General features: G+C 39.0%; 1 protein-coding gene across 8 annotated transcripts in view; it reads left to right on the forward strand.

The window, feature by feature from the left end:
* The window catches only part of TTC21B (tetratricopeptide repeat domain 21B), an 89,626-nt gene that overhangs the window by 41,204 nt on the left and 35,595 nt on the right, over positions 1-12,827 (forward strand). For 7 of the 8 annotated variants that reach the window (XR_014143568.1, XM_081814266.1, XM_081814265.1 and 4 more), the window contains exons 20-22: positions 6,514-6,702; positions 8,131-8,241; positions 9,457-9,538. Coding sequence is in view for 7 of the 8 variants with exons in the window: in XM_081814266.1 (XP_081670392.1) it covers positions 6,514-6,702; positions 8,131-8,241; positions 9,457-9,538 (382 nt within the window). In the remaining variant the exon portion in view is untranslated. The remainder of the gene's footprint in view (positions 1-6,513; positions 6,703-8,130; positions 8,242-9,456; positions 9,539-12,827) is intronic. The other variant, XM_081814268.1, reaches the window with a different exon arrangement.

Below are 12,827 nucleotides of genomic sequence, written 5' to 3' on the forward strand. Positions count from 1 at the left end.
GTGGTGTATTAAATTGATTTTCAAATGCTAAACTACCCTTATATTTCTTAAATGTCACTTTATTGTGATTTTTAAAAAGACATTGCTGGAATTTAAAGATACTAGTATTTTGTGCAAAATTTGTATATCTATGTTCATGAAGGTGTTTGGATCTCTAAGACTATTGCTGTTTCTTTAATGTTTGGAACAATTCAGTTAAAACCATTTGGACCTTGAGGCTTCATTGATGGAAGGTTTTTATTAGTGGATTCAACATCTTTAGAATTCAGACTGATTATTTTTAAACTTCTTACTTTAGGTTGAACGGCTGTATTTTTAAATTTGTTCATTATATCTTCTTATTTTTGAATGTCTGCAAGTGCTATAAAGTCTTTTTTTATGGCCCTGATATTGGTGATTTTATTTTATTTTCCTTCTACTGTTAATGATCAATTATTCCGGGAGTTTATTATCTTAATATTTTCAAAGAACCAACTTTTGCCTTTTCTGGCTTCATTAGATGTTCTCCTTTTATCTCATTAATTAGTTTCTTCTAGTTTCTTTTTGGGTTTGGTTTGTTGATCTTTGCCTAGCTTATTGAAATAGTATGTTAGGTAATGGATTAGTTAGCCTTAGTTCTGTTCTTACTCATTTAAGGTGATAATTTTTCTCAAGCATTGCTTTAGCTACCTCCCACAAGTTTATTATTACTCTGTTCATAATATTCCTCCTTTCTACTTTGATTGCTTCTTTAACCCATGGGTTATTTCCAGGCAGTTCTGATTTTCTTGTTATCTTTTTTTTTTTTTTTTTTGGTACCTCTTAATCCCTTTCACCTATTTTGTCCATCCCTCCACCCCATCCTTTCTGGCAACCACCAGTTCTCTGTATTTGAGTCCTTGTTATCTTTTGGATATTGATTTCTAGTTTAATTCCACTGTGGTCAAAGACATACTTTGAACAATTCAATCCTTTGATATTTGTTAAAACTTGCCCTCTGTCCTATATTATAATCAGTTTTGCTATAGGTTCCATGTGGATTTGAAATAATGTATTTCTGGCATTACTGAGTGCTTAGTTCAATATGTGGTAGTTAAGTCAGGTTTGTGAATTGATCTATCCTCCATCTTCTCAGAGCTTGAAGTAGAACATAGAGTACTTCACTATTAATCCTGTATGCTTTCTAGAATACCACACTACTTGCCACCTTTTGACCTAATTTTCATGTACCCAGAAGAGTTCCGCATTCTCCAAATAATTTATTAAATGTTTTGACTTTGAGCTTTAGCTAACAGTGGGGTGTGTGTATGTGTGTGTAAAATAACATTTCAATAATTTGTCCAATATGTCCAATTTTTTTTATCCCAGTTGTGAATGAATTGAGCTTGGGCCATTTGATTTCTGTGATACCCATCTAAATTTATGATTTCATTACAACATGTCATCTTTAAAATGTTAATATCTTATCCTTAATTGTTGGTATGTTTTATCCTTATATTCTGATCCCATGGTAAGAAAATTATACCTAATCCTAGGTTAGCTACCATTAGCTACAAAGGAAGTGTAATTTCAGTAAATTTAGATGTTTAAAATATTTTAGAAGTGAATTTGGCCCATTTTACCTTTTTATGAATATTACTAGTCCCAGCTGCCCTGGTTATGTGAGTCCTTATGTTATATGAGCAGATATTTCAAGCAACACTAAGAAGAGGATAAACAGTATACATGGTTAGACTATGCTAGTGAACCAAATTCAATTAATTTTAAGTTTATATGTTATAGCACGGAGATTATTCATCTTTAATAAAATTTAAAGAGCCATAAAATTCTTCCCAGTTGTTAACATTCTCTGCATTCAGATCTCCAAAAAGATAAATCTTGAGTTACAGTTCCAACAGAAACTTATACATGTAATCATAGTTTTTGGTATTTAAAGCTCATTTATTCAGGAACCATTTATTGAGCCTACTCCCCACAGTGTAGAAATTCAGGAGTTCCATCGTAGTATTTTTGCATAGTTGCTAAACATTTTAGGCAGTGGCAGAACTGCTACATTTAGGGAATCCCCAAGTCTTAATTAATTTACTTTTTAAAAACTTCAGATTTCTGAAATAACTCCACACTTTTCCATCTCTGTCATCTCTGTCACCTTTTAGCCCTGTCCAGCATTATCTTTTGCCCAGACTCCTCCAGTAGCCTCCTGACTGATCCCTATCCTCTTCCAATCTTGTTTCATTCCAGGCAGTTCTCCACAACACCCGTGTAATCGGCCTGAAAGGCAGAGCCAATCTTGTTATTCCATTGCTTATAAACATGTAGTAGTAACTGCTCTGTAGAAAAAACTGCCCTCTAGAATAAAAAGCAAATTATTTAACGAACTTACCTGATGTAAATTTTCTCTGTATTTCTAGCCATTTTTTCTTCTAATTCTTTAGTCAAACAATAGTATCCCTTACCTTCTTTCCTTCACCTGTAATTCCTAATGTCTGTACTCTGGTTCCATCTCCTTTCTTTTCCCAAACTCAACATGGATGTAACTACCAGTAATTCTTTATATCTCACTTCACCTCCAAGACTAGGTTAGGTCTCATATTATGTACTCCCATGGGAAGTGGTATTTCCCAGTCATAAAACTCCTCATAATTTGCTGTAATTATTTTATTATCTATCTTTCTGCTTATATTAAAATTTCCATGAGAGTAGGTATAGTCCCATGTTTTGTGACCCTAGCAAATGCTTGCCTCATTAGTTTTCTGTGCTGTGTAGCAAATTACCACAAATTTTAGTCGATGAAAACAATACACACATTTATTTTTTCACAGTTTCTGTGGGTCCATATTCTGGGCATGTGTTAGCTGGGTCCTCTACAAGGTGTCAGGATAGTCAAGGTGTGGGGGCACCAGGGTGGCCCAGTTGGTTGAGTGGCTGCCTTCAGCTCAGGTCATAATCCCAGGGTCCTGGGATCAAGCACCACATCGGGCTCCCTGCTTGGCGGGAAGCCTGCTTCTCCCTCTCCCACTCCCGCTGCTTGTGTTCCCTCTCTAGCTGTCTCTCTCCCTCTCTCTGTCAATTAAATAAATAAATAAATAAATAAATAAAATCTTAAAAAAAAAAAAAAGATAGTCAAGGTATGGCCAGGGTTGTGTTCTTATCTAGAGACTTGTCTGGTGGAGGATCTACTTCCAAGCTTACATAGGTTATTAGCAGAATTCATTTCCTCAAGGCTGTAAGACTTAGGGCTCCAGCTTCTTCTTTGCTTCTTGTTGCAGATCCTAGAGGTTCTCACACCCTAGAGGTTCATCAGCACCCTGCCTGATAGGCCGGCTAATATGACTACTTAGTTCTTCAAAGCCAGCAAGGGAGAAAGGCTGTAGAATGAGTCTGCTAACAAGACAGTCTTACATGATGTAATCAAGGGAGTGACATTCCATCATATTTGCCATATTCCGTTGGTTACAAGCAAGTTACAGGTCGCACCTCACACAAAGGGGGTGATTATACAAGGTAGTGAAGACCAGGAGGTGAGGATCATGGGAGTCCTCTTAGAATCTGTCAACCATGATAGGTGCTTGAAATTTTAGTTGAATGACTAAAAGGAAACCATACATTATTTTAATTTTTTAGTTGCAGGAAAAATTACAGGGAAAAAATCACTTTTGACATATTAACCATCTTTTCTGTGAAAATAAAATTAAATAAATCATATATAAACAACCCATATGCCATAAAACACTAAGAATTTTATGACTTTCTAACTTTATATAGTTTTAAATAATACAGATTATTTTTGCTTCTTTCACTTAACATTCATTTGTGTGGATTTTTCCATTATGTCTATATAGGTCCATTTACTCTTTGTTAAATAAATGCATGAATGCATTAGTGGATGCTTATTTATACCTCAAAGTTAAATTTTATTGTGAAGGCCTAAAACATAGGCTTTCTCTGTCACTTACAATTCATCATATAAAAAGTAATGTGATATTTGATTTTTAAAAAATATTTTATTTATTTATTTTACACAGAGAGAGCACAGATAGGCAGAGTGGTGGGTAGGCAGAGGGAGAAGCAGGCTTCCTGCTGAGCAGAGAGCCTGATGCGGGGCTCGATCCCAGGACCCTGGGATCATGACCAGAGCCGAAGGCAGACGCTTAACCACCTGAGCTACCAGGCACCCCTGAGAAATGTAAATGCATTGACAATCAAGGTTAACATAGTTATTGTAATAGATAATTAAATTTAGTTCTGATCTTTCTGGAATCCAAGGAAAAACATAGGGAATGGTATCAATTCTTGAAGAAAATTTTATTCTGTGTGAAAATGTTTCATAATGATCATTGTATATACTTAACAATAATTGAACGTTCTTTTATGAAATGCCTTTAATAAGAAATGCAAAAGGATTTTGCCCAAAATATCTGCCCTGATTATTTACCTTTAAGAAATGCAAAGCATTTCTTTGCACCTGGGTGGCTCAGATGGTTAAGCATCTGCCTTCAGCTCAGGTCATGGTCTCAGGGTCCTGGGATTGAGCTCCACGTCGGACTCCCTGCTCAGTGGGAAGCCTGCTTCTCCCTCTGCTCCTCCCCCAACTCATGCTCTCTCTCTCTTTCTCCCTCCCTCTCAAATAAAATCTTTTAACAAAAAAAAGAAAAAATGCAAAACATCACAAAATCTAACTTATAAATGTGTTTCTCTAGGAAGTTAAGCTAATGAGGTCTTATCTGACTTTGTAGAGATTTAGTTGATGCAGAGATAAAAATTAGACTATCTAGAGAATGAATTGTATATCTTTTAGACCTAGGGTGACCATAGAATTTATCATTCAAGTCAAAATACTTTTGAAAGGGAAGAAGGCAGAATTAAGCTGGAACAACAGGTATAAAAGGTACTGCGAAATGGAAGGATACGATCACTCTATTTAGACCGGTTGTTTCAGAGTTTTTTGTCATTGAGTGTGTGCATTTGTGCACCTGTGTGCAAAACCATACACACCAATATTTACATATATAAAAAAACATGAAATACACAAATGTGCACATATCTCTGTACTTAAAATAAGCACACATTAATATAACCAAAGTAAAAATTCCATGAAACAGTATCAACCTTCACCACATGCTATATACACCATTATTTTCTAATCTTTCCTCTTTCATTTCCAAAAGAATGCTTATTATGATGCCTTAAATTAATTTTATGACCTGTGGTTCTGAACAATACTCAGCTTTAGACCATCTTCATCAAATACCAGTTGTCAACCAACATTTTGACAGGAGTCCCCAGAAGGGCTCCCTGTGTGTAGCAGAATGTGTGGCAGATGGTGGGCATTTTACTCTTTGTTAAATGAATGCATGAATGCATTAGTGGATGCTTATCTGTAGCTCAAAGTTAAAATTTATTGTGAAGGCCTAAAACATAGGATTTCTCTGTCACTTACAAAAGGAAGGTCTCAGTGTTTCAGAAATCAAACATATAGGTGATAAGGCTGATACTTTTCCCCGTTTAGCAGCCTACTCCACATTCTTACTTTGAAGGAGGCCCCTGCCTTCTTTCTGGGTTTCTATATAGCATTGGACCTCATATAGACACCATCAATTGATTAGTCATTTCCCCGTCATTAGACATTTGAGTTGCTTTCAGATTTCTGGTTTTTTGTTGTTGTTTCTTTTTTTCTTTTTACAACAAATAACAGATAGTTTTTTCCTTATAACAGATAACATGTTTCCTTTTTTCTTCTATGTAATATCCATAATACCTTCCTTTTTTTTTTTAAAGATTTTTTTTTTTTTTAAGATTTTATTTATTTATTTGACAGAGACAGCGAGAGAGGGAACACAAGCAGGGGGAGTGGGAGAGGGAGAAGCAGGCTTCCCGCGGAGCAGGGAGCCCTATGTAGGACTCGATCCCAGGACCCTGGGATCATGACCTGAGCCAAAGGCAGATGCTTAATGACTGAGCCACCCAGGTGCCCCTCCATAATACCTTCCTAAGAGTGGAACAACTAAGTTCAATAGTCTGGTTAGTTTTATCAAGTTGGCATGTTTTGTTTAGGGTGCTCTCTAGAAAGATTGGACTCATTCGTATGCCATTAATAATATGTGGATGTACTTACTCTCTGAAACCTGCCAATATTTGATTTAATAATTTTTAGATACTAGTTTATTAATTTAATAAACATTTTACATTTCCACTTATTTAATTACAGCATCTAGATTCTTTTTCAAATACTTGTTTCATGGCTGCATTTCCTCCTTCATGAGCTTTCTGTACATAATCCTTCTAACAGTGGGAAAAGACCCAGTAATGTTCTTATACTTTGGTTGGAAAGATACGTGCACGCTGGCTCATTTGCAAACAAGCGCATGTTTAAGACCTTAATTAAGACATTTTCTTTGGATCAGGCTTTGTTAGATTGAGGGCCAGTAATGCTTAAATAGATCTTCTGTACAATTATGCTATGTGTGAGTTATTGAGAATCATTTATTTTCTCTTTCTTTTTTAAATTCTTTTTTATCCTTATTTTTTTTCTAGGCTCGAGAATTACAAGCTCGGGTACTAAAACGTGTTCAGATGGAACAGCCAGACGCAGCTCCTGCACAGAAACACTTAGCGGCTGAAATTTGTGCAGGGATTGCAAAACATTCTGTTGCTCAGCGAGACTATGAAAAAGCAATTAAGTTTTATAGAGAGGCTCTTGTTCATTGTGAAACAGATAATAAGGTCAGTACCTTTATACAGTTTTCCCCACCTTTTATTCCAGATGTCATCTGTTACATTGTTGCCCCAAATGTAAAATTCTTACCAGTTTATTTGTAAAAAAAGAAATGTAATAAAAACACAAGCTAAAAAATAAATATCGTTTCTAGAAATTCTTTGAAATACTTATATGATGCCTTAATAATGTTAGAGTTTTAAAGTTATTATAGAACAAGTGATACAAAGTAAATCTGCAAGCTCTTTAGTTTTGTTGATATTAATCTGTGTTTTAGTAATCACTTTAAAACAATTTCTCAATCTCGAATATCTGGATCTAGATGATTCAGTTCACTTTACTAAACTGTTGTTGTATACCTCTGTATTTCAATTGCTGTTTGGTGCTGGATATGCAAAAAAAGATGACTAGATTGAATCTCTTACCTCAAGTGGTTCAGCATGAGAATAATGTAAGGATAATACTGGTATAGAAAACTTCTTTACGTCTCTGGTTATGTAAATTAAAATCCTGTTACTCTTTCAGATCTTGATAGATTAATTTTTTTAAAAAGCTTATATATGGCTAAATACTTCTTTTTTCCTTTTTTTTAAATTTAAATTCTAGTTAACATACAGTGTAATATTAGTTTCCAGTGTACAATACAGTGATTCAACACTTCCATACGTCACCCTGTGCTCATCATAACGAGTGCCCTCCTTAATCCCCATCACCCATCCCCCACACACACACACACCTCCCCTCTGGTAACCAGCAGTGTGTTCTCTGTGGTTGAGTCTTTCTTGGTTTTCCTCTTTCTCTTCTTTTTTTCCCTTTGCTTGTTTGTTTTGTTTCTTAAATTCCACATATGAGTGAAGTCATATGGTATTTGTCTTTCTCTGACTGACTTATTTCATGGTGTGGAACAAAAGACAGCCATATGTTAGAATTTAAGGTTTTAAATTGAATATTTTAAAATGAATACAACTTAGATGTAAGGCAGAAGTAACCTTTAAGGCATAACCAAACAGGTACCTTGTTTAGTGGTGGCTGAGGAAGTTGGAATCATGGTTTGAAATCTGAAGCATACCTTAGAAATCATCTGCTCCAAGCTTTTTATTTTTCAAATGGGAAAACAGGTTTAGAGAGGTAATAGGGACTTAGGCCCATCGTGGAGAAGCCTGGACCAGAATCTAATCCCTGATTTAAGACCAGTGTTCTTTTCACAGTGCTTTGTGTCTCTCTGCCTTTCGAGTGAGTTGCTACCTGTTTTTCCCCTTTTTTTCCAGTATAAGAGAAAGTAGAGCCGAACATAGCCATAGCTTTCCTGCCTCTCAGGCTTGGCATTTTTATTGCAATCAGTTCTGATCAACTAAGACGTAATCTGTGTCCAGACATTTTCCTTACTCATGTTTTATTCCAGACAGTTTCTGACTGATGTTGCGCTTTTTCTGTAGATACTGTTGGAGCTGGCACGATTATACCTGGCACAGGATGACCCCGATGCCTGCCTGCGGCACTGTACCCTCCTTCTCCAGAGTGACCAGGACAGTGAGGCTGCCACCATGGTCAGTCCACGAGACTTCAGTGCCATAAGGGCCATTGTGTTTTATATTCCATGGGGAAGTTTTCAGTTTTACCAGATAAAACTAATACTAGAGAGACCTAGCTCATGTTGGCTTTTGGAGGAAATAATATTTTTAACGTTATTAGTTCATTTTACCAGTAAAGACCAAGAGTCTTTTTGTTTTATAAGAATGGTAAACCTGGGGCGCCTGGGTGGCTCAGTTGGTTAAGCGACTGCCTTCGGCTCAGGTCATGATCCTGGAGTCCCGGGATCGAGTCCCGCATCGGGCTCCCTGCTCAGCAGGGGGTCTGCTTCTCCCTCTGCCCTCTGCCCTCTCGTGCTCTCTGTCTCTCATTCTCTCTGTCTCAAATAAATAAATAAAAATCTTTAAAAAAAAAAAAAAAAAAAGAATGGTAAACCTGATCAGATCTTTACTTGCCCTGGCGGGCCTAGTTAATTTTTCTTTATGCCGAAGAGGATACTTGGTCAGGAGGAGTTCATGTGATAAAGCTATAACTTGCTAAAGACTAGGTCTTAAGTACTTACCCAGACATGCTGAACTCAGTTAAAAGTTTCTGTGGGACTTTGGAGTTTCAGAGGAAAACTTCATATATCATTCTAAGATGGTGTGTTTCAGAGTTTTGCTTTTGCTTTCTCAGTTTTGCCTGGGTTGAGGTATTCATTAGCTTTCAAACAGCTACATAGATGACAGTGTGTGAGGTTCACTGAAAGTTATAACTAAAAAGAAATATAAAAAGTATCCCTTTTAAAACACACAATAAGAAAGGCTCAGTAGATTTTGCTCATTTTAAATTCTTTTGAAATATTGAGGGTTTAAGGGTGTTTTGGTTTTTTTAAAATCTTCCCGTCATTTTAGCCAAGTCCAGGGAGGCATCTTTTCAATGATAACACATAGAGTGTGCAATTCCCTTCAAATTTCTGTTTTTAAAATAACTACTTGGAACATATTTTCCGCTAAAAATAAAGTTTTGTGAACAGAGCGATCTGTTTCACATCCTTAATTATCTTCTGTTAGGCTGATATCAGTGCTAATTTGCTTAAGGTATACTTGAATTTTAAATGGCTCCTTTTTATAATCTTTGCCCCCCTCGTGTTTTTTGTATGTGTTTGCATAGCCCTAAATCTATTTGATAGGAAAGATGTGTTTTCTAAAACATAATGGCAATATTTTTAGAACCAACTTTTACCTTTACAGATGATGGCAGATCTCATGTTCAGAAAACAGGACTATGAACAAGCAGTGTTTCATTTACAGCAGCTTTTAGAACGCAAACCAGGTAAATATCCACTGATTATGTTTTTTTCTAATGCGTAATAGCCTCTTTTTGGCTATTATGGAAACCTCGGTTGAATCCAGCTGTCTCCTTAGTCCACACTTGCCCTTGAGCAGCAGAAATAGCTGTAAGGAAAATGCAACAGCATGGACTGGCCTCGCCTTAAATGATGACCACAGACCCCAGTGGGCCCTCAGATGCTGCCTGGCTGTCCTGCTGTATTTCTCTAATGATTTCGCTCCCTCTAAGTACTTTTTACACTTTCTCCTCCCTCCTCAAACCTCCAGTCCACTCTGCCCCTTCCTTGTCCTCAGCTAAAAATGTTGCCTCCTACTTGAGTAGAAAAATATGAGCAACTGAAAGAGAATGTCTGCATCCACCTGTCACGAAGTCTGCCTGCTCCCAGCCATCGCCCTCCCCAGGTGTGCCATCATCTCCCCATGGGCTCGGGACGCCACCCCTCACCTCCTAGAGCGCTTCTCTCCTGACACCTCTCTCTCCTGCACCACCATTGTTTCCCCTGTCCGCACACAAACATGCTAAATACGTTAATAAATAAAAACCAATTCTTAACCCTCCTCCCAATGATGGCTCCATTCTTCCATCTCCCTTTCCAGCAAATTGCCTCGAAGCTGCGTCCCCTCAGTCTGCTCCGCTCCTGCAGTCCAGGAAAGCTGCTCCTGCAGGGCAGCCAGCCGCTTCCGTGCTGCCAGGCCCACGTTCAGGTCTCAGCTGTCCGCCTGCTCGGCCTGCCATCGTGCTTATTAGCACAGCTTCTCCCCGCCCTCCGGAAGGACTTTCTCCACTTGTCTGCCGGGGTGCTAGGCTTCCCTGGGTTTTCTGCTTTCCGCTGCCCCACCCCTTTGCTCGATCTGTTTTCTCTTTATGACCTGTAAATCTCAGAACGTTCTAGACCTCGGCTCTTGAACTTTTTCTCTTTTTTTATACATTCAGCCCGCTGGGTGACTTCATGCAGGCCCGTGGCTTTAACGTCCTGTGTGCGTGCTGGTGTCTTGCAGATGTGCATCTCCCGTCCTGCCTCACACACACCACCGTCTGTTTACGTTCCCACTTAGCTGTCCCGGAGGATCTCCAGCTTAACATGCCCACGGAGAACGGTTGATCTTTCTGTCCCTTCAAATCCGCTCCTTCTCCATTTCTCACCTCAGTAAATAGCAGCACCATTTACCCACTTTGTCAGGCCCTAATTCTTACAGTGGCCTTTGGCTCATCTTTGTCTGTACCACATGCCTCCTGTCAGCAGATCCCTCTTTGCTCTACCTTCAGGGTCTGTCTGGGATCCCATCACCTTTTACCTCCTGTGCTGCTGCTGCCGCCGGGGCTCAGCTGCCCATCATCAGCTCTCCTGTCGATTATTACTGCTCCGTTCTTGTAATGCACCCCAGTTTCTGTTCCTTGCCTCTGGACAGTTTAGAAATGCTTTCAGCTGAAAGTAGCAGAGCCTCCCCCCTCGAAATTCCAGTGGCCTAAATAATTATGGCTTTTTGTCTTTCTCTTATGTGAAAAAAATTTAAAAGTAGGTTATGTAGGGAGTAGCACGGAGGTTCCACAGTATCATCAGGACGCCTGAGTCCTCTGCCTTTTTCTTCAGTCGTCACCAGCCTAACTTCCGTTCCGAGGATCACCTCACGGTCCAGGATGACTGCAGCTCTAGCCTCAATGTTCCAGGGACTGGATGGGGAAGGAAGGCTGGGATAGAGGTGGGCCAAAAGGCATAGCTCCCCAGTGAACCATCTTTTTTTTTTTTTTTTTCTTTAAAAAACTCCTTTCTAAAAGCACCTCCATGGCTGCCAAAGATGGTGGGAAATGTCATCCTTTACCTGAACCCAGTGCCACGTTGTATAAAGTCAGAATTCTGGTAGTGAGGAAGAAAGGGATAGTAGATGTTAGGTAGGCAACAGTCCGAGCAGGTTAGTGCCCAGAGACTTTAGAGTTGCCCTTCCCCCTTCCTGAAATACGCTTCTCCCAAACAGCCCAGTGGCGGCTACTTCGTTCTTTCAGGGTGTGGGCCAGAATGCCACTTCCGGAGAGCGCCCTTCCACGGCCATCCTGTATCAACAGCACCTCTTACTGCTCTCCATCTTTCTATCTTGCGTTTTGTTGTTTTATATCACCCTTGTAAAACAAAACAAAATGAAAATTATAAATCATTGAACATAAGCATCAGGTGGCCACGAAGTTTGTCTTCGTTGCTGTGTTTCCAGGTAGAACCGTATCTGGCTGGCTCAGTGCTCAGTGAATATTGAATAGAAAGAAGAGTGGAAGGAGCAAAGGAAAGGAGCGAGGGGAAGGAAGGGGAAAACAGGAAAGGAAGGTAGAAACAGTAATGTGCGTTGCTTATGTTTTTACCAAGGAGAATTTGAAGTCCCAGAGGAGCCCTAGAGCTGTCATTCAGTTCTTGTAAACCCTGACGCCTCCGTGGCGGGATGATCGGGCAGTCAGAGCTGCCTGGTTCGGGCGGCGTGGACACATGGGACACACATTATCTCCTTCAAGTAGGGCAACTCAAAGCACCAGCTGTCCTCTCCGTGTTGTACTTACTAATGTTTATACCTTTAAAAAAGTTTGTATTTGAGAACAACACTTTCTGCTTACGAATAAAGTACCCCTAGCTAGGGTCAAGATTGAAAGGAAAAAGGTCCTATCTGTCTTTGTAGTAATATCAACATTTTTCTTTGTATTATTTTTATTGTCTTTTTAAATGTTCGCCCACCTCTGGATTACCTCAGGCCATGCGGTTGTTTCTTGGCCCCGTTGGTCCCAGCTTCTGCTCCGTGTTGATTACATCAGCACCTTACCTCTTCTACTCTCTAGGACTCCAAAATACAGGCCTGTCCTACCCGCCCAGTTGCCCAAAGTGGATTCTTGCTTTCTTTAAGCCTAAGTTATTTTTCTCATGAGTTCCTCTCCTGGGTTCCAGACTCAGTTGTGTCCTTTTCTTCTTCTCTGAATTGCCTCTTAAGGGGATATACATACTATTTACATTCTGTCTTAAGCTGTTCGCATATTGTAGCACTTCCCTCTGAGAGAATAATCCATCCTGGCTTCTTTAAAAACACACCTCCGCCCTTGCAAATCTTTTAAGCCATTGATGACACTAGTGTGTGTTCACATGGAAGATTTGAAGAAGCCCTCATCTGTTGTGTGAATTTTGTCTCAGCCAGGTAACTTAGCATCAGCATTCTTTCAAAATAAATAATAGTCAAATTGGCTTAGTCGACTGGAAACTTTGGACTGTTTATAAACAAATACGAAGTAAATTATTTGTAAG

Source organism: Leptonychotes weddellii, chromosome 3 (assembly GCF_054177405.1).
Source record: "Leptonychotes weddellii isolate Sample4059 chromosome 3, ASM5417740v2, whole genome shotgun sequence".
Taxonomy (NCBI): domain Eukaryota; kingdom Metazoa; phylum Chordata; class Mammalia; order Carnivora; family Phocidae; genus Leptonychotes; species Leptonychotes weddellii.